Here is a 19,154-nt window from a genome sequence, read left to right as displayed (position 1 = left end):
GCTTCAACTTGGCCGTTTGCTTGGGGCCGGCCAACAGATGCAAAATAGCTTGAGATCCCCTCATCTCCCAACCAGGTTTTTAGCTGAGGCGTCTCAAACTGAGGACCATTATCAAACACCATAGACATAGGTACCCCATACCGGGTGGTAATGTTCTTCCAAATGAAGGAAATTACGTCTGAGGTCTTGATGTTTTTAACCGCCTTAGCCTCCACCCACTTGGTGAATTAATCCACAGCCACCAAGATGTAGCGCTTTCCGCCTAGAGCACGCGTGTAAGGACCTAGAATGTCAATGCCCCATTTTGCAAACGGGATTGGGCTGTGGATGGCCGTCAGATCAGTAGCCGGACGGTGAATGAGTTTGCCAAATTTTTGGCACTTGTCACATTTCTTTACCAACTCCTTGGCGTCTGCCTCAAGAGTAGGCCAAAAATAATGTCGTCTGGCCCTGACGGCTAGGGACCTGCCGCCTATGTGGAAGGCGCAGAATCCCGAATGCAGGTCTTCGAGAACTTCCTTCCCCTTTTCAGGGGTGACACACTTCAACAGGGGCTTAAGAAACCCCGCCTTGAAGAGTTCTCCATTTTTCAACTCGAAGCTTGCAGCTCGCTTCTTCAGGACGGCTGCCTCCTGTGGCAAATCAGGAAGTGTACCGTCTGAAAGATAGGCCCGGATGCCATCCATCCAGGTAGAGCTTCGGTCTAGAATTCCAATGGGATCTTCATAGATGCTTCTCTTTTCAAGAACTTCCCAAAAGACTGACCGAGGCGTATCATGGCAGGCGGAAGACGCTAGTTTTGAGAATGCATCCGCCTGGTTGTTTTTCGACCTAGGCACTTGATTCAGCCGGAATTCCTCAAGTTCCTTGGCCTCTTCTTTGATTGCCTGAAGATATTTGATCATAGCCGGATGAGTAGCCTCGTAGCTTCCCTCATACTGGCTAACAACCAATTGGGAATCAGAGTAGGCGTCAATTTTCATGGCCCCTGCCGCCTTACACATGCGAATGCCGGCTAGCAGGGCTTCATATTCCGCCTCATTATTAGAGGCCTGAAACTTAAACCGTAGTGCATACTCAAATCTGTCCCCTTCAGGAGACTCGTAGATTACGCCTGCACCACAGCCGTTCTTTGTAGAGCTCCCGTCTACATACACTTTCCAAACCTGATCAAGATTATCCGGAGCTACCGGACGGGTCATTTCAACAATGAAGTCGGCAAACGCCTGACCTTTCACTGCCTTTCTTAGTTCGTAAGTGATTTCAAGACTTTGCATTTCAATAGCCCATTTCAACATTCTCCCGGATGAGTCTAAGGTAGACATTGGCCGCTTGGGTGGCTGGTCGGTGTAAATCACCAGCGGATGTGCCAAAAAGTAAGGCTTCAGTTTTTTGAATGCCATGTACAAAGCAAGGCCAAAATTTTCAACCATGGGGTACCGGAGTTCAGCTTTTTTAAGAACATGGCTAATGAAGTAAACCGGGAGCTGCACGCCGTCTCGCTTAGCAAGGAGAACGACACTGAGGGCATGGTCTGAGACGGCTGAATACATGTACAACGTCTCCCTAGGCAAAGGACTGACCAACCTAGGTAGAGAATGTAAATGCTCTTTCAACCTCTGGAATGCCGCCTCAGCATCATCCCCCCATTAAAATCTGGTCTTCTTCCTGATTGCTTGGAAGAAGTAGAGGCACTTGTCGCCTGACCGGCTGAGGAACCTCCCCAAGGCGGCCAGACAGTTGGTGAGTCTCTGCACTTCCTTGATAGAACGGGGTGACTTCATGTCAATCACCGCCCGTATCTTTTCAGGGTTAGCCTCTATCCCCCTTTGATCAATCAGGAATCCGAGAAACTTCCCAGACTCAACACCAAAGACGCATTTCTTTGGATTTAACATGACATTATGCCGCCTGAGGGTGGTGAATGTTTCTCGGAGATCAGCAAGGTGATCCGTCTGTAGCTTGGATTTGACTATCATGTCATCAATGTACGCCTCCACATTCCTCCCAATTTGATTAATGAAGACCGTATTAATCATCCGTTGGAAAGTGGCAGGCGCATTTTTCAAGCCAAACGGCATCACAGTGTAATAGAATAACCCCTGATCAGTGACGAAGGCCGTCTTCTCTTGATCCTTTTTCCATAGGGGTATCTGATGGAAGCCGGAGTAGGCATCCATAAATCTCATCAAGGCGTGACCGGCTGTAGAATCGACCAGACTGTCGATCTTTGGAAGCGGGTAACTGTCCTTTGGACACGCCTTGTTGAGGTCTGTGTAATCAACACACATGCGCCAGGTCCCATTTGGCTTCTTAAAGAGGACCACATTGGCCACCCAGTTGGGAAAGTTGCAGGGCCGAATGAACCTGGCGTCTAGCAGCTTTTTGACTTCGTCAGCTGCCGCCTGACTTCTTTCCTCACCGTGGTTTCTTTTCTTTTGCCGGATGGGCTTCTTTTTGGGGTCCACGGCGAGTTTGTGGACAGCGAGATCCGGGCTAACGCCTGGCATCTCTTCCACTTCAAAGGCAAAAATGTCTTTGAATTCCTTCAGCAGAAGATGCAAGCTTGCACCCAAGGTATCATGAGCAACCGTCCCCACCTTTACAGTACGTTCTGGACGGCTGTCATCCAGAACGAGATCAATGTTTTCACCAGCCGGTTGGGGACGGAGCTCATCTGACCGTTCACCGGTCAGTGATTGCTATTTTTTCTCTTTCTTCACCTCCACCAGCAGAGGTGCCTTTCTTTTCTTCCCGGCTGCTGGTGGGTCGGTATCCTTGACATTGTCAAGGTCTATTGGTTCTTGGCCGTCTGGGGCCACAGTGTCTCTGACAGCTGAGAGATAGCACTCTCCGGCCGTCTTCTGATCCCCATTCAGGGAGCCAACAGTGTCGTCATCCCTCTCATACTTGATTAGCATGAGAGACGGGATGATTACTGCCTTGGCTACGTTGAGGGTAGGCCGACCAAGGATAATGTTTTAGGCGGTCAACTCCTCAACGACCAAGAACCTGGCGACAATATGTCATCCTTGGCCCTTCTCTCCCAGCCGGATGGGTAAATCAATTCTTCCAGCTGGGTAGACCATCCCACCCCCAAAACCAACCAAGGGGTGGGTGACCAGATGCATGCTGCTGACGTTGTATTCATCTTTTGCAAGAACTAGAGGCTGATGATGTCTGATGAGCTGTCGGTGTCAAAAAGGATTCTTCCAACCAGTTGGTTGGCAACCTTACATTCAATGACAACCGGGTCATCATGCGGACGGCGGACGCTGCCCCTATCCTTCTCAGTCATCAAGACGTCTGGGTAGGAGGTGCTTGCAGACGCCTGCTCATCATCATCCTTGTCCATCTTTCGAAGATGGCTCTTGGTGCCCCGGATGGTAGGGCCACCACAGGAGAACCTGCCTGCTATTGTGTAGACCGGCTCCTTATCGGTATCCGAGCTACTAGCAGGCTGGGGGGGTAGTCTTGGAGGACTGACCCTTGTCGGTATCATAAGGATGGAGTTGCAGTCTTCATTAAACTCGTACTTAAGGATGTACGGTTTAAACTCTTTCTTTTTCTTCTGGGACGGCTGGTCATAATCATTAACCGCCCAGATTTCTTTTCTTTTCTTGCTCTCTTCTTTATTTTTGGCCGGCTGAGCATACCGGTTGTATTTCTGTTTGTCAGACTTCTTGGAGTCCGACTGGTTACCAGGCGAGCAGAGGTCGGTAGCTTGAATGTAGCTTTCCGCCTCCCTCAGGGCCGCCAGTAAGGTGAAAGCCCCTTTTCTGACTAAGTCGAACTTAAAAGTCAACCCGTCTCTCAGACCCTTGAAGAAGTTTGTAAAAGCTACCTCGTGAGACAGTCCTTGAATCTGAATTCTAATTAGATTGAACCGCCTGACATATGAGCGCAACCGTTCTCTCTCTCCCTGCTTAACAGTGCTGAAGTCAAGGCTTGTTTTCTTAGCAGGGGTGTTCATCGAGAAGTTGGAAGCAAATAGGAAGGCAAGCTTCCTAAAATTGTCAGTGGACCCGGCTGGCAAGTTGCCAAACCATTGTTGGGCAATGCCCTTCAATGTAGCCTGGAAGCATCGACACCAAGTGGCATCATCCAATCCCTGTAAATACATGAGGTTGGTGTACGCCATAAGGTGATCTTCCGGGTTGGTAGTACCATCATAGGTACCCACCAACACATTCTTAACCTTGGCCAGCTGTGCCGCCTTAATTATCTCTCGGGTGAACGCAGAAGGTTGTTCACCCAGGCGTAGCAGACGGAGCTGCCAGTTCAGTGGCTGGACATTTTGATATGCCGCCTGACCTCCAAAGAGAACCGGCTGCATGAAGTGAGGGGGATACTGCCCCGTAAGCCTGAGTAGGCACGTACGGTACAGCTCCAATCATGTGAGGGCCAGAATGGATGGTATTACCGCCTGTCTGGCTCTCATGCAAGGAGGGTGCACTCCCTGCAGAAATGTTGTTGAAGCTATCTGGAAAGTTCGACGTTGAAGCCGACTCATACAGCGATTGGTTTCTCTTCCGGAATATGATCTCCCAGGCATCCAGAATTGATTTTTTGCTTCCCACTGGCTGCTGAGTCCGGCGGGTGTTGTTGTTGTTCTTCTTAGGAAGGAGAATTTTAGACCAATCAATGGTCCCGGCTGCCTTCTCCTTTGGATGAGGAGTGGGCTGCTGGTCTCTGACTGACTTCCCCTTCTCCAGAGGAGTCTTCTTGGCCGACTGGCCTTTACTAGGGTCAGCCCGGCTCTGGGTGATCAGCTCTTTAATTTCACCTTTGAAACTTGTCATGAATCTCATGAGTTCGTCTCTGGTGACAGGGGTTGATCCTGCGACCGTTTGGGTTTCCCCTTTCGGCTGCCTAGAGGGTCGGCTTGTACCCGCCTGGGAGGCACCCCGCTCCAGAGTGTCTCTAGGCCGGATGCGCTTGATTATGAGAGAGCCGTCTTCGGCTGTAAATGTTTCGACTTGAGGATCTTCATCCTCATGGTCTGTAAAGACTTCTGGGTCTTCACCCAGACGGTTAGGGGGTGGTAAAGAAACTTCAACCATCTTCGAGGTACTCTCCCCAAAGACGGCGCCAAATGTTTTGGGTGCTTTTGTCCCTCGGGAGAGTTACGGCACGAAGTCTGATCCGGCTGAGCTGTACCTGCAAAACAACGGAGACTCTGGGTGGTTGGAGCTCCACCTCCGACGGTCAAGTTAGTAACTTGAGAAGGAATAAAGAGAACGAAAATTTAGGTGGGTATCTGCTCGGATTCCAAGCTCAGGTCTTTCTCTGATGTGAGAGAATGCAAGTGTAATAAATGGTAAAACGTGCCCTCAAAAAGAGGGACCTCTCCCTATTTATATGGTCTTTGGGATTTGTACCCTTGATTAGGTCACTGAACCCTAATCAATGGTGGGCTGCGCCTTTTTCCCTTAATTTCTGGAGTGACACGTGTCAAGCAGGGATTGGTCCACTTTGGGCCACCCTGAGGCTGACACGTGTCATCCTCTGATTGGACCACGTGGCGGGTAAAATTACCCTAAACAGAGGCCAATACGGGCGAATGTGACTCCATGACTCACTTCGTACCATCATCCCCGATCCTCATTTCGTGGTTCCGAAACATATGGAGTTAGTAATCTCATAGATTATGAATGGGGTGTAACCTTCACGGGTCAATCGTTGTTGCCTATCGTTGTCCCTTTATTGTGGTTGCCTTTTATGATCCGTGAATGGTTTACAAGTTCCTTAAAAACTTGTTGGCGGCTCCCTACTTTAACGTAGGCGCACTTCGAGCGACGCCAATCCTATTATGTCAATTCTCACTTCCTATGATTGCCAATTCTCACTTCCTATGATTGCCAAGCATAATCACACATGCTTTAACGTAGGCGCACTTCGAGCGACGCCTACAGTTAGTAACTTCAAGAAAAAGTAATAAACAAAATAATTAAATCAAATAATTGAAATAGAGATTTGGGACCAAACCCTCAGATATATCAAACCTTTCACGTCTAGGGCAAAGGCAATTTCGAACTTGGCGAGAGAGAGAGAGAGAGATGAGAGATGGGGATGAGGATTGTGAATGATTAAAAACAGGGAGATACGGCCCCTATTTATAGAAAAAATAGCACGGAAACGATTTCGAGTCCTATTCGGAATAAAAGACCTCCTGTCACCAACGACAGAAGTCAGCGCCAGACGACAAGCTCGTCGCTAGCTAGGTGACAGGTCGTGTCGGCAGGCGACGGACCTGTACTTTGGCGCTAAGACATTTTTTTCCGGATTTTGTTTTTATCATATCTTTTGATCTATAAGTCATATAATATGTCTTTGGAAAGCTCTTGAAGTGTACTTTCCAACCCAATTAGAATAAGATTAAAATATTTTATAGATAAAAAGTTATGGCCGAAATAGTGGAAGGGGGTCAGTTTTGGATAGAGTTTTTTTTTCCATTCATATTTTTTTAGTTACAGCTCAAAATTAATATTATAATATATCATTGGAAAGATAATTTCAAGATCTATTCAACCATATAAGATTTGGATAAATATTATAAGTAGCAAAAATAATATTTGACTGTCTTTGAACATCTTTAAATTAAAAAAGAACTAAGATTAAAAAAAAAAGGAAAGTTTTATTCAATTTCAAACTCTTTGGTTTTATCTTTTCAAAAAGGATAATTAAGATCTTTTAGAAACTCATAGAATCTTCTAATAAATCCTAATTAGTTTAGGAATAGGATTCAACCTTTGGACCCTCCACATGATCATTAGGCCGTAGGTAAAATTCGGTTTGAGCCCAGTTTAGTATTTTGGCAATAACTTCCTCATTATTCATCGGAATTGGGCTTATAATATATCGTTGCAAAGGTCTTTTCAAGCCCCATCCAACTACACTATTATTGGACCCATATCATGCATAAAACTAAACTAGATTGCACGGGTTTCATAAATAGGGTAAGAAAAGAAATATTTTCAAAAATAAAAAGAAGAGATATTTTAATAAAAACATCCTCATGGCTAGACTTTTCACACTTTCTCTTTGTTCGATAATCACATGACATGAAAGATATTCATCACTGGGTTTAGTTTTGGGGAGACACATTTGGGTGTCTACAACTGTCAAGTGTCCATATCATAATTTTATATTATAATTCGATATTTTTATTTTATGATGTAAACCATCGTGTATTTTTGTATTTCGTTTTATAATATTAATTTAAAACATCTGAATTTTAACATACTTCCACTAATACTGTGGAAAAATGTTGGTTTAATATTGTTCATATTTTTTTTATTTTATTTTTTTTACAGTAACCGCAAGAGATGATTATATTAAGGCCACTTTGTTAGAGATAACAAAGGGTAAAGAAGGAGGTGGACAATCTTCCATCCATAGTTGCTCACCAGTCAAGGTAAGGGAGTATTTAACTATGCCACCTTATTACAAGTTGTAGGCTAAAAATTAAAAATACAAAAGTCACACAAACTAGCAGCATACAAAATATCATCCACGAGCAGTTGGGTGGGAGTTCTTTCCCAATTTTTGGACAGCAACATATTGATGAGGTTCAAGCAATCAGATGAAACCAACAGCTTCCTTAGCCCTGCACAAATGCATATCGAAGACCAGAAAGCATAGCTTCAGCTTCAGCATTGTAGGCACTCCGAACACCCGTGACAGCCCTACCACCAGCCATCATAACATCACCGAGGTGGTCACGCACAACCATTCTCAGACCGATTTTTCCGTCTTTAGAGAGAGCAGCATCAGTGTTTAAAGTGAATTTGCTAGGGGGCGGCGCCTTCCAACACTGGTTATCCCCGTTTTCCTCATGATGTACCACACTAGACTCACGCATAGCCGCCGCCTCATACGCACCAAGGAGACTAAGGGTCTTCGCACACACCATAGGGGCCTCCAACTTCTTCTTCTCGAACAGCCACAAGTTACGCACCTCCCAAATATTCCACCATAACATTAAGAATAATTCCCAAATTTTTCCACAAGAGAGTTTCTCCGCCATATCGCAACACCACTCCTCAACAGATGCCATTACCCAACCTCTAGTGTCAAGTCTCAAAGGTGAGAGCTTCCATATAATCTGACTTTCAGGGCATAGGGCAGCCATGTGCATTAAGGATTCACAATCCTCTCCGCAACCTGGGCAGATAGGGTCAATTTGCAGAACGCGCCCCCATTGATCTTGTTGATCAATATAACTTTCGAATCAAAATGGCCCTTTTGTAATTAAAGTGAACAGCAAACTGCCACTTAAGGAGGGCTTGTAAAGTTGGCAAGTAGTCAGCTGCTGAGTAGGATGCCTCGTAGACAAAAAATGTTAACGGTTGATGCTGCCGCCTATCTTCAGCCGTCATCTATTTAGAGCAACGTCATTGTGCAAAATGTATAGGCATCCTCACCACAAATAATACATGCTACTTTGTGAATGATTTGTCCTATTTATATTCACTTATGATGAAAATGGCTCTTTTTGAATTCGAAAGGATTTGTCTTGTATATATCCACTAATGGTGCTTGCTGTTGTTTTGATGTGCTTGATTCAAAAACACCACCTACCATTATATCCATTGTTATAGCAAGTGAGTTCGGAATCAGGAGGTTGATGCGAGTGATTTTGGTATCGAATTTGCTGCCAATTTGCTGCTAATTCGAATACTAGAGTAAGTTCAAAGTTTGATTGTAATTGGATTAATGTAAATTTGCTTGTTCATATGTAATTACTGTAATCGAATTTTGTATATATTAATGAATATTTATGTATAAATTATTTTAAACTCTACTACTGGACTTATATTATGTTCCTTGTGTTAAAAGGAATTGAAATTGTTTAAAAATTGGTGTGTGTTAGAGATTTTTTACGAATCTGCATTGATATATAATAGTTGTGTACTCATTTGGAAGTTTTAATAAGGAGTACGTAATTTAAAGGATGTATGATTAGTATTGTAATAAAATTGTTAATGTAATGCAATTATTTAGTAATTTAGAGCATTGGTTATTTGGTGGATATTCGTAAGTATGGCGTGTATATAGAGCTTAATAGGGAATTGATTTTAGATTTGATCGTGTGGTATTAAGGATGTCGCAAGGTTAATATAAATGGTTTAATAATTTTATAATTGTTTGTATGTATGGGTTTGTGTGAAGTGTTACTAAGTGGGAGTATTGATATCTTCAAATCACATAGTAGGATTATTGTTATTTGTGTAAGTATAGATGATTGGGTATTATATTCTTATATGTTTTAGTGTATATTAAAGTAGTCGTTGAAAGAGTGGATTAATGATCTTGATTTAGGTTAGAGATATTTGATACAATATGAAAGTTTTTAAGATTAAACTATTTAGATTAACTGGCCATTCGAAAGTAATGTTTATTGACACTCTAACTAGAATGTGTTTGCTTGTTTAAGAAATTGGAAGACGTCTAAACTAGACATGGAGAACTGTAATGTGTCGCCTGCTGTTGTTGGAGTTGTGGATGGTTTGCAAGATAAGGGGAGTGGGGTTAGATTCAGATGCATAGGGGATTCGTGTATGGAAGATGATGGACACCAATGTTGTGAAGTCGGAGATGACATTGTACCTTATGTGGAGAGGGAACTTAGTCCACCTAGATATCCTGAATCACCTAGTCCAACTTATGTAACAAACAGGTCCCCCATCAAAACAATGGAGACGGTTGAAACCACGGTGGCTAGTAATCATTTTAGTGTACACACATATGTCGAAGCTCCTAAATTGGAATGGTGTTCAACAATTGGAAAGATGTGGAAGCATATTACAAAGAATATGCCGAACAAAAAGGTTTTGGGGTTTGTAGAGTGCAAGGGGTATATTCTAAGGGTCCGAAAAGAGATCGGACAGCAACAACTTGGAGGTGTGAGTGTTGGGGGGGACCAGACATGAGGGCTCAAAGGGAGGCTAAGAAGAGGGAAAAATCAATGGATCCATCTGGGTCTGGTGGAGTTGTTGATGGTGTAGTTTGTGAGGATGAACTTAGTCGTAGAAAACGACGGTCTAAAAAATGTGGTTGCAAAGCAATGATATATGGAAGTCTCGATAAGGATGGTGTATGGACTTTAAAGAAAGTCCATTTGGAACATACCCACTTAACTTCACCAGGCAAGGCAAAGCTAGTTAAGGAGTATCGGATGAAGAATTATACATCCAGGGTTAGGAGGCAGCTTTTAAATTATTTTGAGGAGGGTGTGCCAGTATCCCAAATTCATAGTTGTATGGTTAATGACAGTGGTGGACCCGAGAACATTGCATTTACTGTAAAAGACCTTCAACACGAGGTGTACAAGGAACGGAGGTTACAAATGGTCGGCGGTGACTCAACGACGATGATGGCTTATTTTGCCAAAATGCAAGATGGGAGTCAAAATTTTTACCACTCACAGAGGTTGGATGATGAAGGACGATTGAAAGATGTATTATGGGTTGATGCTAGGAGTCGTGTTGCTTACGAAGAGTTTGGAGATGTTGTGTGCTTTGATGCTACATATTTGACTAATGACTATGATTTACCATTTGTCAATTTTGTAGGTGTTAACCATCATGGACAATCAATTCTGTTGGGATGTGCGTTGGTTTCCCGCGAGGATTGCGATACATACCACTGGATTTTTAAACAATGGTTAGAATGCATGAATAATCGTGCACCAGCAGCAATTCTAACAGATCAAGCGGCTGCAATGAGGAAGCCACTAGAGGAAATCATGCCACTAACAAGGCATCGTTGGTGCATTTGGCACATAATGAAAAAAATTCCAGAGAAGCTGGGTAAATGTAAAAGGTATGCGGTGTAACAGTATGCGTCTAAATGGGCAACAAGTAGATTAGTATTACATATGAGTTATAATCATAGTGCATTATAACATTCTTATCTCGTTAAAAAAAATATAAAATGATTTGAACATGTGTTGCACTACGTTCATAGAACAATATTATTATTAAAAAAAGATATACGTGTCCATCATTGTTGGTTTTACTTAATAAAATTGCTCTGCTGTTTTCAAGTATAAGGAGTTCAAAAACGTGCTTAAGGCTACTGTGTACGAAAGTTTTACAGTGAAAGAGTTTGAAAGCAGGTGGCTATCATTTGTAAAAGAGTATGAATTGCACGCTAATGACTGGCTGACTGTGCTTTTTAAGGAACGCCATATGTGGGTGCCTGCGTTTATGAAGGAATATTTTTGGACTGGAATGAAGACAACACAAAGAGTGGAGAGTATCAACAGCTTTTTTGATGGTTTTGTTAATCGTCGGACGAAACTATTCGAATTCCCACAAAAGTACTCTAGAGCTATGACAAAGCGGGTTAAAGATGAGACGGACGCAGACGCAAAATGCTCTAAGTACCTTCGAAGACTGGTTACTGGTTTTAACGTGGAGAAGGTTTTTCAAAAGCTCTACACTGACACAAAGTTTCAAGAGGTTCAAACCGAATGTTTTAGGATGATGTACTGCTATCCTCGTGATGAAATTAGGGTGTCTGAGAATGAGATTCAATATGTAATTGAGGACCGTGTGTGGATTGTCCCTGAAGGGTCAAGCGAGGAAGTGTTAACAGATCGACGGCGGTTCTATTGTAAATTTGACTGCCGTAAATTTGAAACACATGGTATCATGTGTAAGCACATTATAAGGATCCTTGATTTAAATTTTGTGAAGGAGGTGCCAAACAAGTACATTGTTAACAGATGGCGCAAAGACATAATGCGTAAGCACACTAGGTTGAAGGTTTCCTACCATGATCCAAGTAAGTCTGTTGAAGTTATCCGATACAATAGGCTTATGAATGTGTTTGAAGGAATATGTGATGAGGCGGCCATGGTTAACGATGAGACTATGGAGATGGTGTTAGCATCGCTTGGTAGATTAAAGTCTGAAGTGACCAAGTGTATGACCAGGAAGCTAGAACAAACAGTTGCAATGAGTTATCCTGGAGATGGCGCTACTACGATTATACCTAGTGCAGATGAAAAGGGAACATCATCATCAGTTTAGAAGCCACCTTCGATGTCTCCTCCCCAACCTTCGACAAATGATGAAGCACCTTATGAACCACCAAGTGAGCAAACCTGCGGTGGGCCTCCTGACATTGGAGTAGTGCTGAAAGACCCCATTCCTAAGAAGAGAGGTCGAGGAAGGCCCAAAGTTGTTAGGTACAAAACCCTTGCTGAAATTGGGTACAAAGTACCTCCCAAAAAGAAGGTAAACCTTTATTTTTTTGTTGTTTATAAATTTGTTTGTGTAGAAGTTAAATCTTTTTGTTTAGCAGAAATACGTTAAAAATAAGTCACTTGATTTGTAACATACTATTAATTGTTGAGTTTATATGTATCACAACCCAAAAAAGTCGTAGCTAATATGGTTGATCAAGCCCATGATACGCCAACGAATTGCGTAAAGAAAAATTATGTATGTCGTTTCCTCTTATAACTAAAGTTGGCTATGTTACTACTCTCATTAGGCTAAGATTGTTTATTAATATGGTTTTCCATGTGTTGATAGGTTCGTGGAGAGATGCGAGACAATGTTCTGCCTAGTCACTTGGATTATGTTCCCGAAGGTGACAGCCTACCCCAAAATTCTTCCGAAGTATCGGCAACCTTCTAAAGCTGCCCACGTACACAATTGTATTATTTGTTTGCCCCTTTGACATTAGTATCAGCCTTATTCCCTAAAACATAAATTTTTAGGAACTTTAAGAAGTGATAGCGTTGTTATTGTGATTTATTGCTTTGTATGAATTAAATGGATTTGTTACCATTTGTATTAATAAATGGTTTTGTAACCATTTTTTGTATTACAGAATGGTTTTGTACTGTTTCAGTTGGGCCTCCCAGCCCAATCCGATAAACGACCCTTACCAGATATATTATTTGAGAACCCAGAATCAAATACAATGCGAACACTTTTCACTCCATTTAGTTCATATAGTACTTAGCCCAATGACATCCTTACAGGCCTGTCATGTTTACAGGCCAGTCCACATTTGCTTATTTATACTGTTTTCACGTTAAGGCAGATTACTATAACATAACTCCATTACAAAAATAAGCACAATGCAAATCTACAGCCCATTACAAATGCACAAGGTTCATTACAAACTAGAGCCCATTATAATTAGAAGGCCATACACAAGATTAATTGGTAATATATTTGACATTTCCCAAAGAAAACATCATTAAGTTAGATTTTCAATCTTTAAGTCATATTATCAACCAAACGTAGTAATCTACAGCACTAATTACTAGTATTGTAAACGCAGAAACAAACACTGTGGGGTTTTCACTTATGACTTATGAGTACCAATGTCAAATGTGTACTATTTAGATTTAAGGAAATTAGATTACCAGAATCAATCAAATTCATTCGGGGATGTAGAATATTGGAGGTTTCACATCACCAAAATACTCCACTGTCAATTCTTGGCCAACCCCAAATCCTTCTTTTGATATCATGGACTTAACACCTTCATTTATCATACATTCCACTACGTTTTTGCACACATCATACTTAATCTGCATCGATGCACAATAGGAGTTGCTTGTTTTAGCAACTACGATTTCCACAACAGCTGACTTTGGGTAGCCACTCAGGTTCTCCCTTGCAAACGCAACTGGAACGTACTGCCATTAAGAGTCAACGAATTGACATTAGTATGTAACAGGGTTTTGGGAGAGAATACATTATGAAATGAAACTATATATATATATATACCACCAACAAGGCTTCATACTCTTACCATCATCCCCTTGTTTATGTACTCCTCTGTGAATCGAGTGTTGAACGTACGTGATTCATTATCAACAGGAATTTTAAAGCTATCATCAACACAATCATCACCGTCCTCTACAACCCAACCATCTCGTATTACTTTTTCCCTGAAATGACAATTCCGAAAATAGTACATCTCAACGACATCTCCTAATTGTATATCATTTAGACGTATAAATTATGTCCATCCATCCTCAATTACAAGCTTATTTTGTTTTCCCATTTTTACCAAATTTATGCTTATTCGGAAAATTTGACCATGGTGGCGTTGGTGTCCTTTAGCAATGAAAAAACTCCCAGAAGCCATGTGAATATGCTCACTGATCCTTGTAGGAAGAATCTGTTCAATATTAGTTGATGACCATACTGTATAGATTAGATTAACATGAAAATAGTTTATTTTTGGAAAATAAATGACTGATTTTTTAACTAACTCACCAGTCGATGGCGTCGGGATTCGTCAACAATGAATTGAAACCAAATAGGATTCATTTGACCCTCTTTCTGGACATCACATAAAGAATAAACATTATGACAGTATAATCTATATTCAGAAGTAACAAATTCAGTTCAAGCGAACCCCAAAAGTCGGAAGACATTTTATGCTCTAGTATATATGTTTGAAATTGGATTAAGCGTCTGCACTCGTAAGTCATAACATACTACTCAGGTAACAGGTACATTAGAGGGCTTATTAAGTGTTGGGCTTATTAAGTAGAGTTGATAAGGATTGTAGTGCCTGTGCGCCTACAATCCTTATCAACTCTCCTTAATAAGCCCAACACTTAATAAAAATAAGATCAATCGAATTTCACTTGGATATCCTAATTATAACTTCTATTTCATATTTACATATTAATGGAGCAGGCACATTGTTCCCAAAAGTGAGCACTTCTCATTATCATACAACAAAAAATGTTCCCAATTGATAAATCCCTGTTAACTTGATCAGAACTCTGTTAACTTGGGGACACATTGACAAAGTAACACAACATCAAGCAATTCTCTTTAATAGAAACTAAATCACTTCTCATTAGCATACCAAAAGTAGTGTTCCCTTTTGAAAAGCAAGCCCAAAACACTAATATTCAATAACAAGGGCATAAAGTTAAACAAATTCGAGTTTATTAGAATAGAACTTCGAATAACAATAATACAACCCAACTATTAGTAGCCATTAACTTCAAAGCGCAAATAAACATGAAAACGGTGCTAGATATATTGTGCATTTCCACCCAAATCATCTAAATCTCGAAACACTTCATTGAATTTGTGAATCCCGACATATAAATTACCTGGACATACATAAGGGCACTATACTGGGAAGATTTGGAGATGAGTTTACATGATTTTAATATTTTAAATTAACAGAGCGAATTTAATTCAACAATGTATCGACAATATCTGAACATTAAAATTCTAATACACAGCATCACATGTTACTCAAATGTTATCTAATCGTTAAACAATACCAACATTAGTTTTAAAAAAGAAAGTTTAGAGTTTATGTTACCAATTGAACCTTTTAACCTTGGAAGCGACTACACGATTTCACACCAACATCAGTCAAGATCCACCAACAGGCCACTGAGAAGAACTCCCTGGATCCGTGTGTTCGTAATTCTTGTTTCCGCACTTAACTTCAATAGTCCATTAATACCATTATTAAGTTGCGTGTGTGTAAAAAGGGGGATTGGACAACCAGGTCCGGTAGCCGGATCTAAAGGGATGTGAATAGGCGGCGGATTAGGCAAAGGGACGAGGTTTTTTCTGGGATTATAGGGTTGGCTATACTCTTCTTTAGGTATCCTTTTTTATTTTTCATTTAAGTTATTTACTCGAAATTCCGAAGATATGGTATAGCACAAACATTATGTCTGCAACTGTGCACCAATAGGCAATATGGCAATAATTTTTTTTTTTTTTTGAAAACCAAAATATGGCAATAATTTTTTGTTAAGTTTTTACACATTACCTATTTATACAATCCCTGAAATAAGTGAAAATACAACCATGCAATGATACAGACAGTACTTGTATTACTTACTGTTTTAAAACATTCTGGTAAACGGTTATACAATTTAATTGTACAACAACAAAATATGTTGAGCAACTCGCGACCAACTAGTAGTCGACTGAGTGGGTCGAAATTCCGCTCGAGTTAGGTCGACTCGAATTCGACTCGACTCTTGTTGTTAACTTGCACGACTTGAGCAACCACTAACTCGAATCGATAAGCGCTTGAGCAACTCCATAAAATATTATTACTACAGAATTAACAATAAAAATTACTATATTTCAACAAATTTGACACGTATTAATTAGGTCTCAATTTATACACTAAAAAATCATACACAGACAAATAATACCCATATTTAATAAGGAAAACACTATGAAATGAACAATAATTAGATTAAGGCTTATAATAATAGGAAGACCAAAATATTAACAAGCAGATCGTGAGCTAGTCGACTACACTCAGAACTATAACGAGCACTAGTCGAGCAGGTGTTATTTCCTGCAAACTTAAGAGATGGCGATTTCAGCACATGTACATAGTGTTCGAGTTAAATCGAGCACCCCTCTGCTCTTGATCGATTCGCTCGATAGGGACGCCTACTTCAGTGTTGCGTTTCAAAATAAAAGAACCAAACACTTTGTACAAAACATACCCTTACCAACCCAACTTGAAAGTAAACCAAATAATATTCGACTTCACTAATTTCAGTGGCTGTAAAAAGTTTTTTGGTCTTCATGCAAATACTATTTTACTTTATTTACTATTTTAAGATAAGCGATGTAGGTATTTACATTTGTCACCTCTATGTCTATGTATACACACACATATAGATCAGATGCATTATTAGTTTTATAGGGGTTATTCACTTAGTGTTTTACATGTAATCTCGTTCTTGTAATAATTCCGTAGGATGCCACAACTACCCCTTGAATATAATTAGTTAAATTAACATATTAAAATAACACCGAAAAACAAATCAGGAGTAAACCATTGTACTTGTTTAAGTTATATATTATACAATATATGTGGAAAGAATATTAATTATCTTAGTTGTACAACTGGTATATTGACCCTACTTGCAACCACATCACACAAGGGTCGATTACCCACTTTAACATTTTTGTACAAACTTTTTTCATAAATTGTACAGAGAATTTCCAAAATACCCCTTCATCAAGGGCTACAACATCTGGGCCGGTTTGATGATCTTCAGGCTACAACATATGGGCCGATTTGATGATATCCAGGCTACAACATATGGGCCGGTTTGATGATATCCAGGCTACAACATATGGGCCGGTTTGATGATCTCCATCTACATTTGACCAATTGGGCTTAGGTTCCAAATATTATCCAGAAAGAATGTTCATATGTAACATTTGGTTAAACGGGCCACTTGTCCTAAGTTGTCCGCTTAAGTACAACATGTAACAATTTTGCCCAACACATTTGAAGTTCATATCATCTATTGACTTGAAAAGTCAATCTTCTTTTACACTATATTGTACCCAGATCACTCTTACATGGTATATATGTGGAACGGTAGAATGGCACGATGACAAATGTAAAACTCAAAAATAAACTAGGGATCCTTCTTTTACACATACCTTTTGAACATGCATTTCGGTAAACCTGTGTCTAATCTTGTTGACCTATTTTGTTACAACCTGCCATTCACTGTTTATTAAAATATCAATTTTATAAAATAAGAACTCAATTTGCAAGCACAATCTTCATGGATATTTGTTTTGGGCTAAAGTAACTATTCTATACATTGAAACTGAGGGAATACTAGATTCTTCCCTCTAAATATTGAATATATAACCACACAAGTCAAAACAATTGTAATAGGAATTTGTGTTCATTGTAGTGTTATACTAAGTATTCCTTATTGTTATTTAGTGCCTCGTTTGAGATGATTCCTTTACATGACTCAATTTAACACCATATATTTACTCCAATTCTACATTATTTCCACACTTTGTTAAAATAAACAAAGACAAGACTTCATGTAATTGTTATTACATGAATATACTAAAAATTGATCCAAATTTTACACATACTAAACAAGGCCTAGCTGACATATTCAATCAATATACTAAATAATGATCCAAATTTTACACATACCAAGATTGTTTGAAGTATAAAATATATCATTTCTTCTTTACGTTTCAATTACATTGTTAAATAGGGTGGTTTGAAGCTTTTCATATTAATCACTTGTTATTAACATGCTAATACTAATTACTTATAGTTATTTTAATTATTATGCTTAACGCTTTCCTCGCTATCTCTACATAATGTGTATAGTAGATTAGATTAAAGTAGCCTTGCCAAAATTCTTTATCAATGCACTTTAAAAAAAAATTTAGGCAGTTGAGATGAAACTAAGTCATTATTGTTGCTATGAGAACGTACAATGTTGAGCATCCAATTGATCCGATGTAAACAAATTTGATAGTCCAATTCGTACATAAACAACACTGTAACCACACAAATTACACAGTTGCCGATCTTAACATAACAAAACACATAAAAACATTCACACATAAACGAAATACATATTCCAAATTACCCGATACAACCCGTAAACACCTGCTACAGAATAACCAAATCCAACAAACGTGTTACACATAAGATATATAATATTTGAGCACAAATATTATACACTTACAATTACTAGGATGAACATTACAAAACAAACAAAATTAACAACTATTAATTTAAGTACGCCATAATAACTTCAACAGCTTCCCACACGATTGAGTAGTTGATCAACAAACACCTCACCTTGCATCAAACATCTGGCATGGTTCGCCATGTTTACCTAGCGTCACTTGGTCCTGCTCCATCACACTAAACAAATAATACATATACATCATGCTCAGTAAAAGTTAAATATTTAGATAAAGGTCAAATAAAATAAACTACCTTGTGTTACCAAAATATATTAATTAGTTAGTCTACAAAATACACTACTCTTAAATCAAATCCATACGCATTAGTTTATAAATTACTCCAAAAAACATGTAATTCATACCTTCTTAGCTCCAACATGACCTAACACACGGAGCTCGTGATTTGGAATTTCTGACACAATCACCTCTTCTGTGACTCTATTAGCATCCCACATTACTATTGTACCTCCATCCAGAGTTTTTGTCTCTTCCAACTTCCAGCTCAAACTAGTTCCTAGTAGCTTCATCATCCTCTCACAAGTAATCTTCCCAACCCGGGACTCGGTGATAATAAAAAGCATTGGATTGTGTGTTTGCACCGCCCACTTAAAATCATCCTCAAACGAAGGCCTTGTAATG

At 39.9% G+C, this 19,154-nt stretch overlaps 2 protein-coding genes across 2 annotated transcripts; one reads left to right on the top strand and one right to left on the bottom strand.

Annotated features, from left to right (window-relative positions):
• Positions 1-7,603: 7,603 nt before the first annotated feature.
• LOC145632829 (uncharacterized) lies at positions 7,604-8,134 on the bottom strand. Its single transcript, XM_081685163.1, has one exon. The coding sequence runs from the start codon at positions 8,132-8,134 to the stop codon at positions 7,604-7,606; it is 531 nt and encodes a 176-aa protein (XP_081541289.1).
• A 1,797-nt stretch (positions 8,135-9,931) lies between these two features.
• Positions 9,932-12,041, top strand: LOC145632824 (protein FAR-RED IMPAIRED RESPONSE 1-like). The gene is made up of 2 exons (XM_081685160.1): positions 9,932-10,834; positions 11,052-12,041. The coding sequence occupies exons 1-2, from the start codon at positions 9,932-9,934 to the stop codon at positions 12,039-12,041; spliced, it is 1,893 nt and encodes a 630-aa protein (XP_081541286.1).
• Positions 12,042-19,154: the final 7,113 nt, after the last annotated feature.

The sequence above is a fragment of the Chenopodium album genome, chromosome 1, assembly GCF_948465745.1.
Source record: "Chenopodium album chromosome 1, dcCheAlbu1.1, whole genome shotgun sequence".
NCBI classification, from domain to species: domain Eukaryota; kingdom Viridiplantae; phylum Streptophyta; class Magnoliopsida; order Caryophyllales; family Amaranthaceae; genus Chenopodium; species Chenopodium album.
This window is presented reverse-complemented; position numbering and strand designations above follow the sequence as displayed.